The sequence below is a fragment of the Motacilla alba genome, chromosome 8, assembly GCF_015832195.1.
Source record: "Motacilla alba alba isolate MOTALB_02 chromosome 8, Motacilla_alba_V1.0_pri, whole genome shotgun sequence".
Taxonomy (NCBI): Eukaryota; Metazoa; Chordata; class Aves; order Passeriformes; family Motacillidae; genus Motacilla; species Motacilla alba.
The window spans coordinates 24,628,835-24,646,088 of NC_052023.1; the positions used below are offsets into that span (position 1 = coordinate 24,628,835).

The following is a 17,254-nucleotide window of genomic DNA, read 5'->3' on the forward strand; positions in this document are numbered from 1 at the left end:
GCTGACCCCGTGTGTGTCTCAGAGCTGTGCCTGGAGTAAGGCATGTGTACCTGGGCCAGGTCACTGGGTAAATAATAGTAAATTAGCCTCTCACAGATTAGAAGGGCCTGTCTTGGTGTGACCTAACCCAACCAAGTGGAAGCCAGGGCTGCCTGCACATGTGTCTGAGCTTTGTTTGCAGTAAAACTAAACTTGTTTCTTAGTGACAAACTCATGATTTACCTCATCCTCACAGTCAGCTAGCTCTGTGCAGGTTGTAGTTACTGTGCTTCAGGTTATTATGGAAGCATAATATCCTGGAAAGTGGGGCCATATCCAGGCCAGAACCCCCTTGCCCTGGGCTGAGTCCCCAGCATGGTTGGCAGGAAAGGGATTGGGATTCTGCCCCTGTGCCCCTGAGCTCAGGTGAGACCCCACCTGCAGAGCTGCCCCAGCACAGGGAGGAGCTGGAGCTGCTGGAGAGAGTCCAGGGGAGGCACCAGGATGCTCAGAGGGATGGAGCAGCTCTGCTGGGAGAGCTGGGATTATTCAGCCTGGAGAGCTTTGGGGTAACGGCACTGTGACCTTGCAGCGCCTGAGGGAGCTGACAGGAAACATGGAGAGAGACAGTTTCCAAGGGATGGAGTGATAGGACAAGGGAGAATGGCTTCTCACTGCCAGAGAGTAGGTTTAGATGGGATATTGGAAGAAGTTGTTCCCTGTGAGGGTGTTCAGACCCTGGCACAGGGTGCCCAGAGAAGCTGTGGCTGCCTCTGGATCCCTGGAAGTGTCCAAGGCCAGGCTGGATGGGGCTTGGAGCAAGCTGGGCAAGTGAAGGTGTCCCTGCCCATGGCATGGGGTGGGACTGGATGGGCTTTAAGGTCCCTTCCAACCCAAACCGTTCTGGTATTCTGTGATACACTGAGATATTTTAGGAATTTTTCAGTAGTGATAATGAACTGGAGGGCAGAGAGGTGCCTCTTACAGGGAGAGCTGCCTGTGTCCTTCTAGCACCTCCAGTCTGTCCCACAGCTATGCTAACTGGAAGAGTTCCTTTCAGCTTAGGATGTTCCGTCTGTTACCCCTTAAACAGAAAAATGAGGACTCTAATCATTTACTTCATACACATTATGGTAAATGCATGTTGAATGTTTGATCCTGTGCTTATATTCAGAGCAAATTGCTCAGCTTTCTGTGCTTTGAGAAAAAGGAAATCATAATTTCCTGTATAAATGAGGAGTTAATTAACCTGATTTAATCAGTAACTGTATCACCTCATGTATGAGCTTGGTGTAGCTTCCAGGCAGCTGACACCACAGCAGGTTTGATGCTCACAGAGCCTGTTTGCCTTTGCAGGTATATGTCCACTCTGTATTCCCACCCTGACTTCCCAGCCAAGGGCCCGAAGGAGATCAATGAGGAGCTGATGAACTCGGTGAGCCACAACCCCCTGCTGCTGCTCACCCCTCAGAAGGTCAAGCGCTACATCGAGGCTCTGTGGAACAAGAAGAGCTCAGGGCAGCCTGTCACCTTCACAGACATCTTTGGCATGCTCATAGGGGAAACCCTGATCCATGACGTGAGTGCTCATTTAAGCTGTCAAACTCTTATATAATTCTCACTGTCACTAATTTTTTTTGAAATTACCTTAGTGACATCTAATAAAGGGTGCACATTTTGCTTTAAGAAACAGCATTTGCTTAAAAAAGTACTAATTTCAATGTGAAAGATCCCCTTGGTTTCTTTGAAAACAAGACAACAGGTGAGCTGCATACTGTTGTGTTCTATAATTGAAAATTCCTAATTGGCTGAATCAGGCACAAAGACTTCCAGTTCAAGTGAGTCAGGTGAGCAGCAGCTGGATTCGATCTTGTGGCAAGATGGAAATGTGTCAGTAGATTTGCAGAGGTGTTTTATACACTTCTATCCCTACACTGATAATGGGTTTTAAACAAATTAAAACACTGGAAAAGAGGCAACACAGCATTTAGTGGCAGATGTATAGAATACTGATGCTGAAGGGCTGTTAATGGTTGTGTGAGGTTGGTTGAGAAGTCCCTGTGTACCAAGGGATGGAAAAAAATGCACAGATGTTTAATTTAAATCAGAGCCTGACACATCAGTGAAAAACTTTTCTTCGACAGGAGGAGTCTCCCAGACGTTGATATAAAATAAAATATGTGATATTTATTAATATGTATATGTATATGTGTATGTATATATATCAGCAGGCCTTTCGAGGATGTGTTTGGGACTAATGTCTTTCTTTCCCTGCAGAGGATGGACACCACTCTGAGCAATATGAAAGAGAAGGTCAATAATGCCCAGTGTGCTCTGCCACTCTTCACCTGTCTGCACGTCAAGCCAGATGTCTCAGAGCTGATGTTTGCAGGTGTGTTCCCAATCTGTGTTGAGTCACTTGTGGCAAGGAGGGAGGTGTGTGGCTGGTTAAAAAACCCTTTTTCTTTTTTATGCATCTGAGACTAATTGCATCTGACTTCTGGGAATCTGACAGAGTGATAAGAAGTTACTCAGGGACAGGTGATAACATATTCAGGTAGGAGTGCCAAGCCAAAGAGAAACCTGGTGACTTCAACAGGGAAAAGATGTTTAAATTAGGGTATCAGACAGGGAAAGGAAAATGTCCTCAGTCACCTTCTCTTTCAGAGAAGGGTGACATCAACAGTTAGACTCGATGATCTTAGAGGTCTTTACCAACTCTAATGATTCCGTGATTAAAATTGGACAAACAAATTAGATAGAATGCCTCTTTTTCACTTCTTGCCCAGTGTGAAGTGCTGTTGGTAACACAAAAAATCCCCTTTTACTTTTATTTATTCCACAGGTTTTAATCCCCTCTGGTAACTTCACTTGAGAGCGAGTCCAGTTGAGGAAGATGCTACACTAAGATGAGGATGTGTGCATCTGTATATAGTTATATACAAGAGTGGAAAGGGAAGTGCCAGGTGGTTTGCCTCAGGTTTATACATCATTGTATTTCCTAAAATAGTTATTTGGAGAAGTGGCTGTCAAAGCTTTGGTTGGAAATGAAAATGAGGAATTGTAAATTAGACTAAATATTTCATGGGGAAATGTGTCTTTAACTTTGCTACTCAGAAACCAGATACCTTTTTGTTTGAAAATAGGAGTATTTTGGGGTTTAGATGAACTTCTGTTTTTCAGTATATTTTAACCGGATTACTGTTTTAAAACCAAAATGATCTTTTGTTAATAATGTCTTTCTCTAAGCAAGATCAGAAGCACCTGGAGGCTTTACTTTGCTCTATAAAAAGGTGTTCCCTGTGCCAGTGGATCTTGGGTTTGCCTTTTGAGGCTGACATCTCTGTCATTACAGAGGGTGCTAGATCTTGATTGCTTCTTATTTTAAGATCCATTCCTCCTTTTAGCTGTTCCTGATGTGAGAGCTATAGTAAATTTTGAACTGAAATATTTACACTTCCTAATTTACATTGATTCTAAGGCAGATATTTTGTTTCCCTGAGCAGGCTTTGTAAATTGAGAAATCTCCTTCAGTGCAAATGCAAGCTGGAGGTGGACTAACACAAATTAATTCTAATTCTCAGTTCAGCTTTGCTGTCACCCTGGTTCTGCATACATATCTGCCAATTCATGCTTATACAGCTAAAAGGAAATAAGAAATTCCTGGACTGGGACTTCACTGGAATTACCTTCTGTTGCAGCGAATGTGAAGATCTGTGGGTGACTTATTTGGAAAATAGGATGTTGTATTTGACTTAGCTCAGATAAGCATTACCCTTACCTGAAATGAAACTCCCAGCAGTCATGATTAAATCTTTCCTTTTCAGGACAAGTGTTCACCTTCTGCTCCACACGTCAGCAGAAATATCCTGAGGGTGGATGACATGTGGGGATATTTCCAAACTGTCTCTTACACCTTTCTTTTTCAGAATTACTTCTGATTTATTTCCAGTCAAATCAACCCCTGCTAAAAATAGTGAAGGTGAAATAGATGAATGGGTGAATTGCTAAAAAGAGAAGATGTGTTTTGTTTGTTATTTGCTCCCTTTTTGAACTGAATTTTATGATGGAAGCAACTCCACTGTTATTAAAAAAAATGTGTTTCCAAGTCAGCTAAGATCCATTTTCAAAGGCCTGCATCAATAGAACCTACATCACTTCTGATATTTTCTGCTAAGATCAGAAAATGCATTTGAACATCTTATTCTATATTTTTCTTGAGCTCTCTGTTCAATAAAATGGACTTTTAAGGAGATCTTTGGCAATGTTTGAATTGATAAGTTTATCAGCTGCCTCCCAGCCTTGACTTTTGACATTGGCTTTCCCACGAAACTTCAGATTTGGGTAGAATCCAAGTGCCTCTGCTAGAATATTTCACAACCCTTGAGATATTCAACGACTGGTTTTGTGCCACCTCTGTCACTGCTCTCCATGTTTCTTGGTGGAATTGCAGTGAAGGAAAAGCAGCTTGGAGCTGAGACCCACATGTGGCAGGGAGCCATGCTGAAGCAGAGGATGAAAACCAGATGTCACTGTGTGTTCTTCATTTTTAATGTCTCCTTTAATGCCTCTGGTTTTCCAACCTCATTCTTTTCACCAAAGTTTATTGTGATAAGAGAGAATGAGGATTCTTTCCTTGCTGAGACATCACTGACCTTGACTTGATATTCCTAATGGTTATTTGGCTTCCCGTGTCACTAAAATTTCTTTGCTTGGTTCCTTTCTCCATCATTTTCCTCCATCCTCAGATTTATGACTGAGCAGTTTTGTTTCTGACTTTGCAGACTGGGTGGAATTCAGTCCATATGAAATTGGAATGGCCAAGTATGGCACTTTCATGTCTCCTGATCTGTTTGGAAGCAAGTTTTTTATGGGGACAGTGGTGAAGAAATATACTGAAAATCCCTTGCATTTCCTGATGGGTGAGTATGTTAATTTCAGTAGTTCATGGACTTTAAAACGCAGTCACACAGTGTGAGACACAAAGTGGAGCTCTCAGTTTGTTGGAAGACATGAATTTGAAAGATTTCACAGATATGAATTGGCATTGTTGATTTGATTCTAATTTCCATGGGTTTTTGTTCTGATTTGGACATCTGAGCTTCTGACTTGGCCTACTCTAAACTCAGAGGTGTGTTCAGAGAGTAACCAACTGCTTCAATAGTGCTTATAAAGATATGTAAAGTTTATTTTCCTTCTGCCAAGCACCATTCATTGTTTACTTTTTCTCTTTCAGGTGTCTGGGGCAGTGCATTTTCAATATTATTTAACAGAGTCCTTGGTGTCTCCAATTCTCAGAATAAAGGGCCCACCATGGAAGAAGAATTAGGTACTATTAATAAATAATTCCACTATGCAGAGCAATTACTAGCAAGATTCTCTCTCTGTGGAAGGATGGCACTGCTTGTAGTAATTTAAGAATGTGGAATTAATTACCTTTAGTTGCTGGGACTCCTGGATGCTGCCGAGGTGGGAAAGAGCGTTGGGAATGTTCTTTCCTTTCTTTCATTTTGGTTTCTGGCCACTCAGAGCTACTGAGAGCCACATGCACCTATTCAGCTCTTTTCTGATAGTTAATAGAATCCTCTCTTCATGTTGTTGTATGATTTTTGGAGAGCAGAAGCTGACAAGTATTTAGTAGTTACTTGTTTAGTATCTCGACACTGGGCTGTGTTATTAAAGAGTTTAGCAAAATGCACCTGAATTTTCTCACCTCTGGGTTGTTAAATTGCTCCATTCTAACCACAGCCTCTTGGTTATCTGGTCCTTTACTTGCAAATTGAGTGGTTTTGGTTTTACTCCTGGCACAGAAATGACAAGATGACTGTAAAGAAAGAGTTGTGGCTTGGTTTGGATGAACTTTACTGAGTTTTATCTGAGAAAGTAGTTAACGATAAAAGGCTTTTTACGCTTCTGTTTCCCGTTGAGAAAACAGCATTACAGGGAAAGATCTGACCTATAAATAAACTGTCCTAGACAGCCAGAGCTTTTTGAAGAGCAAAAAGAGAAAATTTAAATTGAGATAGTTTTTAAATAATAACCTTTGTCTGCCTCCTAATGGATGGAATTCAGCTGTTTGCTAATCTCTTCTTTATGGATGAGAATGAAACCTCCAGGTTCCTATTTCTGATAAAACCTCTGAGTGTTAACAGCTCCTCATGGAGGATCCCTGTCAAGAACTGTGATCATGGAAAAGTTTGCTTTTCAAAGATAGTGAGACACAGAATGTTATCTGTCATCTGTGACTCATTTCACATATCATTTAAAAAATACTCTCTGAAGTGGGATCAGATGTGAAAATAGTCATGTGACTTGAGCCGCAGTCTGGACCAGAGCTGGAGGTGTCCCAGTGCCACCTTGGCACCACAGTAGCATTCTCCTAGTTGAGTAGGAGCTACTGAGAGGACAGAAGCTAAACATCTACATTTTAATGAAGGTGAATAAAGTGTGTCAGGTATGTGGTGCAGAGGGGAGTGGGAGGTACTGCTTTAGTGTTGCATCTTCTTTTCCACCCCAAAAATTGCAGGCTGAATCCAATACCTGCTGCTCACATTATAATGTCCACAGCAGACCCAGTCTCTTCAGCTGTATTTTCTGTTACAAAGACTATGAGAATTTTATGACTCAGATTGTTTTGAAATTCTTAACTGTTCTGCCAGTTAAACCCCAGCAGTTTAAAGGAATTTGTATTTCTTTCAACAGAAAATATTAGGCTAAAGCACCTTGTGAGCAATGACAGCTCAGACAGTGAAGATGAGTCACAGCATCCAAAAGGTAAGGAAATGCTCAGATTTCATTTCATCATTTCCTTTTTTCCATCAGCTTTTGTGTGGCTCAGCAAAATAGAGAACAAGAGACCCCAGGAGGTTCTGGGTTTCACTTCATTTCTCCTTGAACTGATTAGCAGGTGATTCTCTCACACACATCTGGAATTGCACATACGTCCAAAAAAATGTGGTTTGCTGGGCCAGAGCTCTCCAGAAGTCTTGTTTCCAGCAAGCTGCTGAGCTCAGAGGCACTTTGGAATTGCTGCCAGCCCCCTAAACCAACACTATCCATTGTTTTCAAGGGTTTAGTGCTCAAATATTTACCTGGGAATGGTTTAATGTGTGTTTCCAGCATTCACAAGTGTCTTCTAGCACCTGTACAAATGACATCTGATACAGGAAATTCCTCATGCATGGCACAGTGTTTGTAACGGTGCCCAAATCGGGGTGCCCAGAAGAGGCACAGCCACAAAAGGAATGTTGGGCAGTGGGAAGAAAAGATTCTATTGACAACTACCTCTAAGAACCTAAAGCACCTGGAGATTTCTGGTGTCTTAGCCAGCTTTCTGTATTTGATTATATTTTTGGGGTGGTTTTCACCTGCAAAAATCGAGTTTTATTTTTAACAAGTGGAGCAAAGATGGGAATGCAGCTGCTTGTGATTTCAGGATCTACAGAAGAAAAGAAAATCCTGTATGGTGAGACAGGGAATTGTGTCATTAGCTCAGCTCAGTGATTGCTTCTTCAACTCCCCTTATGTGTAAAACCGTAGGTGGTACCAGGTTTTGTGTTTATTTACCTGGGATTTCCTGTTTAAACACTACAGCCAGCATCAAACACATTTCTCTCCGAGTTTATAGCCATAGTGAACAACCAACAAATCTGGGATTGTAAGCACTTGGAAATCCTTCTCACTTCCATAGAATGTTATTGGACAGATGTTGGACTTCTCTGATGCTTTTTTTCTCTCTACTTAAAACTCAGCTCCTTTAAACCCTGGGTTAAAGAGGCAAGTTTAAAAGCTGAATTTAAAGTACCAAGCTTGAGCCTGAATTATTTACTTATCCAAAACACCCCCAAAAAGGCAAGTTCTGACAGAATTCTGAATGAATTCAGACATTCTGAATGAATGCAGGGTGGTGCCAGTCCATGTCATTTTTACTGCGAGCTCCAACTGCAAACATCTAAGCCTGGATCTTTCATTGTATTCTTTAGTTAATTAAAACCAGATATTAATTGTAGTTTACAGTTTACTGTAATGATAATTTCAGGTATTTTAGAATTCCCATGCTATAGCATTATCCTTTAGGCAGACTAACTCTGCTTTCCTGAGCAAAGCTGGATTTCTAACAGGCAGGAAAGATGGGGAAGGCTGTCAGTGCACATCCAGATGAATTTATGTCTGCATCAAGTATGGATCTTACCAGCTCAGGTCTGTCCCTGAGCCCAGCAGAGCTTACAGAGAAAGCACTGCTCAGGTCATCTAACGTTCCCAGTCTATTTTCCTGATGGACACATCCACACTATTGTGGCGTAGGTGAAAGATTTCACTGGGCTGTGAAGCTGAGAGGATGAATTCTCTGCACTTCTCTGAAATCATTGTTTCAAAGCTCCATCATCCAGCCCCCGGCTCATTGAAAGAACTTTTTTATTTTCGCAGCTCCTTTAATGTATAGCCCCTGCAATGGTGGGGTTACACTTGCTGTGTTTAAATACCACTGCTGGGTGTTTCCATGTCTGTGTGCAGGCACCGAGGGCGCAGAGGCCAGGCGGGAGTGCCAGGAGAGGCTGCAGGAGAGCAGCCAGGAGAGCTGGGTGCAGCGCATGCTGATGGCCCTGGTGGGGGACAGCGCCCTGTTCAACACGCGCGAGGGCCGCGCCGGCAAGGTGCACAACTTCATGCTGGGGCTCAACCTCAACAGCTGCTACCCCCTGTCCCCTCTGGCAGAGCTGCTCACCCAGGAGTCCCTGGAGGAGGAGGAGCCGGCAGCAGTGGCAGGTCAGTTCCCAGAGCACTGGTGCTGTGTGTGGTTATTCATGAAGGCAGAGGCGGCGCGGTAACGTCACACCACGAGGGCCACAACAGCACCGTGGGCATTGTCCAGCAGTGGAGCTTGTGAGGGGACTGGGGAGGCTCAAAGGGCACCACACGGTGACTTCTGTCTGCTCCCTGCCCTGTCCCTTGGCACAGCGTGTGGAACAGCCACTGGAGGAGGGACAGTGGCTCTTGGTTTGGCAGAAGGGGACCAAACTGCTTTTGTATGTGGTGCCCTTTGTTACATTCACTTACATCCACTTTCTCACTGTCTTGGCCTTCTCCAAAGGGTATGCAGGTTGTTCCTTGGTTCTTATTGGTGCTAAGCCTGCTGGTGGAAATGAAACCTTTCCTTGTTCTCCTGCAGGGTTTCCCTGCTGCAAAACCTTCGTAGCTCATCTGCTGTCTTTGTGTTTTGAAAAACCTCTGGAGGCAACACACTTCTTCACTTGTAGGATCACAGAATCAGTGAATTTTGGAAGGGACCCACCAGGATCATGGAGTCTGACCCCTGGCCCTGCCCAGAAACCCCAACAATCCCACCCTGTGCATCCCTGGGAGGGTTGCCCAAACCCTTCTGGAGCTCTGGAAGCTTTGGGGCTGTGCCCATTCCCTGGGGAGCCTGGGCAGTGCCCAGCACCCTCTGGGGAAGAACCTTTCCCTGAGTTCCAGCCTGACCCTGCCCTGACACAGCTGATAGATTCTTACTTTGCTGACACTATATTCTTCCCAATGTGAACAACACTGACAAACCTGACAAACCACTCCTGTTCCGGGATCCCTGATGTGCAGGTGCATCCATGTTTCATGTTGGCTTAAACAAGAATGCTGATCGAGGATAAGAATTTCAGAAAAATATGAATTTGCAAAAGAAGTTCAAAGTCCTCCCTCACTCTATGAGGGATATGGTGCGTGGAACAGTAGCTGTGAAGAATAATTGTGTTTGGTTAGGATTTTGGAGCCTTTGCCTTAATGTTCACTGCAATCTAATCTACTCAGTGAAAGGCAAATTTCTTGGTGTTCTTCTGGCACTGGAAATGTCCAAGCCCAGGCTGGGCAGGGCTTGGAGCAACCTGGGAGAGTGGAAGGTGTCCCTGCCTATGGTAGGGGGTGGCACTGAGCGATCTTGAAGGTCCTTTCCAACCCATCCCATGATTCTGTGATCCATCAAGCAAAGAACAACTACACCTCTCGGAAAGGGGTGTTCCCTCCGGGCTGTTCCTCCCAGCACAGCCCTACCAACTATCCCTGCTGACAGCACCATTCTCCTCAGCCCTCATTCCCTATGCAGAGGAAGGAGATTGTCCCAACTGCTCATTAAGCAACAGTAAATACCTGATGTCATGTAAAAGCCTAAGTAGCAGCCGTGCTCTAATGTGTATTTGTTAATGCAACAAATCCCTTGCAGGGCTTGAAGAGTAATTTCCATCTGGACTCCACTTTCTAAATATTTCTGTCATCTCAGTGGTGTTTACAACTGGGTAGTCTTAATATTTATAGTACTTAGAAAAGAGGCAGGAAAGTGGGTAGGAAATTTATGGTTGGAAAAAATGACAATTGATGAGAATTTTGCATAATTAAGACACGTGGATAGTCTTCAGAGTCAACTGTCAGCTTCCTGGGATTTGATTTAGCTGGAAATAAAGTGCTGGTTTGACAGAACTCTGTACCTCTGACACAATTACTTTGGAGTGCCTGAAACTTCTGCGGGTTAAAATGGGAAAAGTTTGATACGACTGCAGTTTTTTGCTGTTAGCCACAGCCCACATTCATAAACCTGCAGTTACAACTCAGATCTGACAGCTGCGAGTGGTTGCAATATTGTAGTCAAGAATAGTTAAAAACCCCTTGAAATGTCAGTAGTTAATGTAAAATGTAATCATTCAGCAGTGTGATGAGTGTATCCACATTTTAATGCTGTGAATTTTCCTAATATATGGAAGAGCTGAGGAGCCCAGGGGCTCAGATAGAAAGGAGACTGTGGTGTAAAATTTACATCCTTAGATTACTGTGGCACTGGATGCATTTAAGCTGTGCATATTTATTCCTAGCACTGGCAGTTTACCTGTCAGCTTGAGTGCAGAGGGAAGTCTGTATTGCTTTAAGACTTACTCTCCTTTATTGCCATACACTCCAAAGGAGAAATAAGTGAATCAAAAAGGATATCAATAACACTTTCCATCTCCAGTTGTCCCAAACCCTCTGCAGAGGATGAACTGTGGCTGACCTAGAGCAATCTCACAGTCATTACTGAGGATTGAATTTAGGGTCTGCAGTGCCTGCAGCAGAGATCCCAGCTGCTTGGTCGGGAAGTAAAACCCTTGGCTTTGCTTTACCACAGATTCTATTTGTGGAGATAATGCTAAACATTTTCTTATTTCATCAGGAGTGATTTCATTGTGAACTCAGGGTTGTTCTGTTTTTTTTCTTGATGTTACAACACAGCAGAACAATTTGAGAAAATGCCAAGTGCATAACAATGGGGAAAAATAACCCCTAATCCCTGCTTCCTTATTTCAGTATTTATGGAAACAGTTGTAGTAGATGGACGTCAGTAGCAAATGCCCTTCTGATCTTCCCTCCTCTCACTGGAGCTGCCATCTGTGGCAGATTTGCTCTCTAGGACGTGCCCTCTTTATGATTTCCTAACAAATATCTGTCTGTGTATCCCATTGCTGGGAAGCTGACAGGACTGAGCTGGCTAAACATGGAGCTGGGCTGGTAAACACAGACCCACAGAGCTGTTAAGGCTGGAAAAAACCTTTAGGATCATCAAGTCCAACCATCAACCCAGCACTGCCACTAAACCCTGTCCCCAAGTGCCACATCCTCCCATTTTCTCACAGTTTGCTATTTGATGGACTGGAAGGTGCTGGTAATAGGAATGCATCTTTCCTAAAAGGCTAAAAATTCATGTCTCAGGCTCTGGGATTCTGGGATTCTATGAAGACTGTGATTACTAAAACCCATTTATATGGCTGTTATAAATTTATTGATGGCCTGAAGACATTTTCTCCTTTAAAATATAGTAAGATTATTTGGATAAATTTGATTTTAGGGTCATGAGGGCTGTAAGCAATAGGATCCATCTCACTCCTCAGTGTTGGGAGGAAGTTTGTGTGGGAGCAATAACACTCCCATCACAAATACTGTTATAGCTGATGCTGTTCTTGATTAAAGGATCTTTCAAATTCAATTTTTGTAACATAAGAAAAGATGAAACAAGAACGAAAATATTTTTACAATTCCTTAGAAGTTCTAGTGAAAACAAAGGTTAAATTGTGTTTGACCTGTTGTCTTTAAACAAGAGGAGGACAACCAATTTGGTCTATATGTGCTAAAGGGAACTGTAGTCAGTGTGGGTTTTTTACTGTCTAAGTTGTGATGAATTTGATAAATACTGGTACATTTTCTTTCATTTATACTGAATCATGATTATGAAATATACATGGTTCTAAAATAGGTTTATAAACACACTTAGCCCTTCAGCAATAGGCAATGATTTACAAGTGTTCTCTCCTTTAGAAATCAAAGCAGATAGTGCCTTATTACTTAGAAAAGTGTCCTCTTATAAATAACAACACAAATAAAATATGAAATAATCTGTTTTTAGATTTTGTTTGGTCCTCACAACATGCTTGCTCCTGAAATGACAGGACAAGAGGTAGTATGATTTTTGATAGATTTTCTTTGTTTCAAAAATACCCTTTTTTTTTTCCCAGATTACTATCCTTGTCAATAACTAGATGCCAGGAAATTTAGTTATAGAGAAATAATTATATTTTTCTATCCATCATTCCTTACATTACACTGCCCTCTACAGATATGAGCATTATATTTCTTGTTAAAAAGCAAAACCATGCGCTGGAAATATTTGCAAGGTCTGGGAAAAGAAAAGACTCTCAGGGGAAAAGTTTTTAAGTACAGCAGGGATAGTTTAGTAGTGTCCAGAGACTTTCATTTTTTAGTGTCCAGAGACCTGGAAAAGTGTGAAGACACCCAAGGAGAACGGATTGGTTTTTCCTGAGCTGCACCTGAGGGATTGTTGGGGTTAGAGGGAAACATCGTCAGGTTGGGCTTAGAGAGCAGAGTGGTGGATACCACGCTGGGACAGCACCAGCAGCAAGTGGCTGACAGGGAATTCTGTCCAGTGCCTGAATTATGGATATGGGTCACTATTTCTTTTTGTTCCTGCTGGGGTGGTGAGAGTGAGGTCATCAGGTCTGGTGCAGGTTGGAAAACAAGACCTGATAGTCCCAATTTAATGAGCAGAAGCAGGCACAGACAAGTGTCACAGGAGGGCACAGCCACGTTGAGGATTTTTGGGTAAATTTGGGAGAGCTGGGAAGGATGTGGGGTTGGGAGGGAACCTGGGGGAATAGGTTTGGGCCAGGCAGCTGTTCAGGGCTCTCCATCTTTGAAGGCAAGAAGTTCTTCCTCGTGTTGAGGTGGAGCTTGTTGTGTTTTAGTTTATGGCCATTGCTCCTCGTCCTGTCACTGGCACCACTGAACAGAGTCTGGGACCATTGACACCGCCAGATGTCTCTTAACATCCCATAAACTTTTTCCTTTGTGTAAGGATTGTTTGGGATGATGGAGTGAAGGTGGGAGGGCTGGGATCAAACCTGGGCATTTGTCCCCTTTGGTTCACCTCCTCTGGATCTGCCTCATGAGCTAGGCTTTTCACCTCATTCTCCAGTTTTTAAGAGTTTTAGTTACACTTGAATTCATGGTGTGTTTACCTGGATACTGTGCAGTTCAAATTCCATACTCTCCCCAGATCTTAGAATGCTCATCAGAACCTCAGTTCTTAACTCAGGTGTCCCTGCTTGGTTTGGTTTTCCCATGTTCCACGCAGATCCTGACGAGTTTGAGAGGATCTATGAGCCCCTGGATGTGAAGAGCAAGAAGATCCACATTGTGGACAGTGGGCTGACCTTTAACCTGCCCTACCCGCTCATCCTAAGGCCCCAGAGAGGTGTGGATCTCATCATCTCCTTTGATTTCTCAGCCAGGCCAAGTGATTCCAGCCCTCCTTTCAAAGTAAGTGATACAGGCTCTTCCTTTTCTGCATTCAGGGGCTTAAGGTGACTCAGTTCCATTCCACATGGTCCCAGAAAGGACTTGGTGCAGTTGTGTCTGCAGCTTTGGAATATTTCTTTCCACGTCAAGGCAGAATATTGCCCTGTGCCTCAGTTCCTGTTTACATGCCTTCCATGAGGCAGCTGGCACAAAGAGGGATAATGAACTTGCTTTGAAGCAGGAGCTTGGTTGTTTTTATGGAAGTTTTGCTTTGGCACTGATTGCAGAGTTTTATTTTCTGCCAGAATTAAACAATTAAGTAATTTTCCCGGCCGTACTCTCCCTCCGCCCAGCTGCTCTCCTCTGTGTGCTGTGATGTAAATGGATGGTTTCATGTCATCATCTTGCAGAAATGCATCATCTCAGGATTGCTAAATAAATAACCTTTTGGAATCAAGGCTAACTGTTAATTTACATCTCACCAGGATAATCCTGGTTTAAAATCCATCTTGAATCCATCCATCTTCAATCCATCCAGACCAGAGCAAAACAGCAACAGGAGGACAGGGAGTAAGTGCCATGGCTGTTTTGTGCAGCAGGTGTGGAAAGCACAGCTGTCAGTTTGTACAACCTGCACATCCACACAGCTCCAGCTGATCCCAAAGCCTTTACGTGGATCATTTTTTGCTAGCTTCTACAGAAAAGGCAGCACTTCAGAGACTGATGTGAGGTTCTCACTTGGTGCTGTGGTTTAGTGGGCGTGCTGGGATTTGGCTGATCTGTGTGATCTTGGAGGTCTTTTCCAACAGTAATGATTCTACTGTCCTCAAAACAGAGGCATTATTTATTTCAAACCCAAGTGGATTTTTAAAATAATTTTTAAGGGAACTCAGAAAACATTCCTGTTTGAGAAACAACTGGCATTCCTTGTTGCTTTACAGACAAATTTTAGTTACAACAAATGGAGAATTCTTTTCCTTCAGCTGCTATGGAGTGACAAAACCCCCCAAACAACATCAGAAAGCAACAGCACTAGCAAAATGAGCTTAAGATCAGTGCTGCCAACTGCAAAGCCAAATTACAGGAGAATAAAAAGGAGGAATTCCTGTAATCTCTATGTCTCCTGGGGCTACCAGGGAGAATAGAGCACTGAGAAGACTTCCTAGTGCTTGAGATCCTTTGTTTTTCCTTAAATGACTGAATCCCAGGGTCTGTTTTTTCCTTTAATATTCTATTTGCATAAGAATGTATCTTTTTTTTTGTCAAGAGTGTTTGCCCCAGCAGCTATATTTTGCTGACACAGCACTGCCATTGCCTCTGAAACATCTTTTTCCTCCCTTTTTTAACATTCCACAGGTGGAGTCCATGCAAAAGGCTGTATATGGTCACCCCTGCTACCCTTAGCATTCTGTCTTTGTCAGCTGCAATTTTCTGGGTTGTTTTGGGGAACGTGGAGAGATTAAGGAGCACTCAAGTGGCATCCTGAAGGTTTTTGTCTAAACCATCGTTTGCAAAATGCAAAAAATTCCTTAACACGATAAAAAATGGTGGGAAAATTCGATGGTGCCTCAGGTTTTCCAGAATCCTCTGTTGAAAGCAATTGTTTCTGGAGCACAAGTAGGTGTGTGCTGAGGCAGACACAGATGTATTCCTGAGGCAGAGGACAGGAACAGGAACCAGTTCTGTCCCACTGGTGCATTGCAAAGAATAAATGGCACTTCAGAAGCGGGCCTGTATCTATGGTAGCACTCTAATATTTTTCTCAATGACTCGAGCCTTGGTTTACCACTTTACACCCACTATCTCTTAATCTCTTACATATCCAAAGCAGCCATCCAAAGAAGGGTCCTATTTCATTGAAAACCAAGATTAAAGATGTTTGACCTTCCCTCTCCTCCCTCTCACACACCCTCATTACATGCTTTTGAGTCATTATTTACAAATTGTCTTGTTTACTGTGTTGTCATGTGGAAAAAGAAGCCTGTTTTCCAGAGCTCTTCACACGGTGTGCTTTGAGAGGCCCCTGAGTGTGGGGATTAATTCCGAGTACAACAATGCACGGCCTGGTGTTTAGGAGCTCTCAGTGGTTGCCACAGCACTGGTACTGCTTTGCAAAGTAAAATTATGGATGGCTGTTCCCTCAGCGTCAGCTCTGTAAATTCACCCCCAGGTTTCTGGGGCAGACCACGTTCCTTCCTGTGACTCATGTGGCAGGTGGCAGAGCCTGGGCAGGGTGAGTGAGGTGCTCAGTTGGTCCTGCTGGGTCATCTGTGCTGAGATGGACTTGATTAGTCCTGAGAACCACAGGGTGGTTTGAGCTGGAAGGGACATTAACCTCATCCCAGCCCTGCCATGGGCAGGGACACCTTCCACTAGCCCAGGGTGCTCCAAGCCCCGTCCAGCCTGGCCCTGAATGCTCCCAGGGGTCCAGGGACAGACACAGCTTCTCTGGGCACCCTGTGCCAGGCTCCCCCCACCCTCACAGGAAGGGATTCCTTCCCAATATCCCATCTAAGCCTACTCTCTGCCAATGGGAAGCCATTCCCTGTGTCCTGCCACTCCATCCCTTGGAAATTGTCTCTGTCCATCTTTCCTGTCAGCTCCTTCAGGCACTGCAAGGCCCCAGTGAGGTCTCCCCAAAGCTTCTCCTCTCCAGGCTGTACAATCCCAGCTCTCCCAGCCTTTCTTCCCAGCAGAGCTGCTCCATCCCTCTGACCATCCTGGTGCCTCCTGTGGACTCCCTCCATGTCCTTCCTGTGTTGGAGACTTAATAATTTATGGATTACATTAACCACCCCACATGATCCCTGTCTCTGCAAACCTCCTGACTTTGCAGTGGAAGCTTTTGTGCACCTGAGTCTTTCTCCTCTTTCCAGGAAATCCTGCTGGCTGAAAAATGGGCCAAAATGAACAAGCTTCCCTTCCCCAAGATAGACCCCAACGTGTTTGACAGGGAGGGCATGAAGGAGTGCTATGTTTTCAAACCAAAGGATACCTCCTCGGAGAAGGACTGTCCAACCATCATCCACTTCGTGCTGGCCAACATCGACTTCAGGAAGTACAAAGCTCCAGGTGAGCTCACAATTCCTGATGCTGAATCCACCTGTTCCTCTGGAATCACTTGGTGGTTATGTACCAGGAATGTTTTGCCTCTGAAGCAACTCCAGCTTTGTCTGCAGTCCTTGGGGAATTAATTCAAAGGAGATGTTAAAAATAAGGTAATAAATCCTCAGCCCTAACATTTGGATGGAATTTTTGTATTTGTCCCATGCAGGCGTTCCCAGAGAAACACAAGAAGAGAAGGATTTTGCAGACTTTGATATTTTTGATGATCCAGATACACCTTTCTCTACCTTCAACTTCCAGTATACCAACGAGGCTTTCAAGAGGCTCCATGACCTCATGGAGTTCAACACCCTCAATAACATGGATGTAAGTGTGGGGGGGGGTT

At 43.7% G+C, this 17,254-nt stretch overlaps 1 protein-coding gene across 2 annotated transcripts in view; it reads left to right on the plus strand.

Moving 5' to 3' along the window:
• Positions 1-17,254, plus strand: part of PLA2G4A (phospholipase A2 group IVA) — a 68,898-nt gene that overhangs the window by 49,401 nt on the left and 2,243 nt on the right. For both annotated transcript variants that reach the window (XM_038144451.1, XM_038144452.1), the window contains exons 10-18: positions 1,336-1,558; positions 2,257-2,371; positions 4,764-4,901; positions 5,216-5,308; positions 6,682-6,753; positions 8,494-8,745; positions 13,640-13,824; positions 16,680-16,875; positions 17,078-17,235. In XM_038144451.1, coding sequence (XP_038000379.1) covers positions 1,336-1,558; positions 2,257-2,371; positions 4,764-4,901; positions 5,216-5,308; positions 6,682-6,753; positions 8,494-8,745; positions 13,640-13,824; positions 16,680-16,875; positions 17,078-17,235 — 1,432 coding nt within the window. The remainder of the gene's footprint in view (positions 1-1,335; positions 1,559-2,256; positions 2,372-4,763; positions 4,902-5,215; positions 5,309-6,681; positions 6,754-8,493; positions 8,746-13,639; positions 13,825-16,679; positions 16,876-17,077; positions 17,236-17,254) is intronic.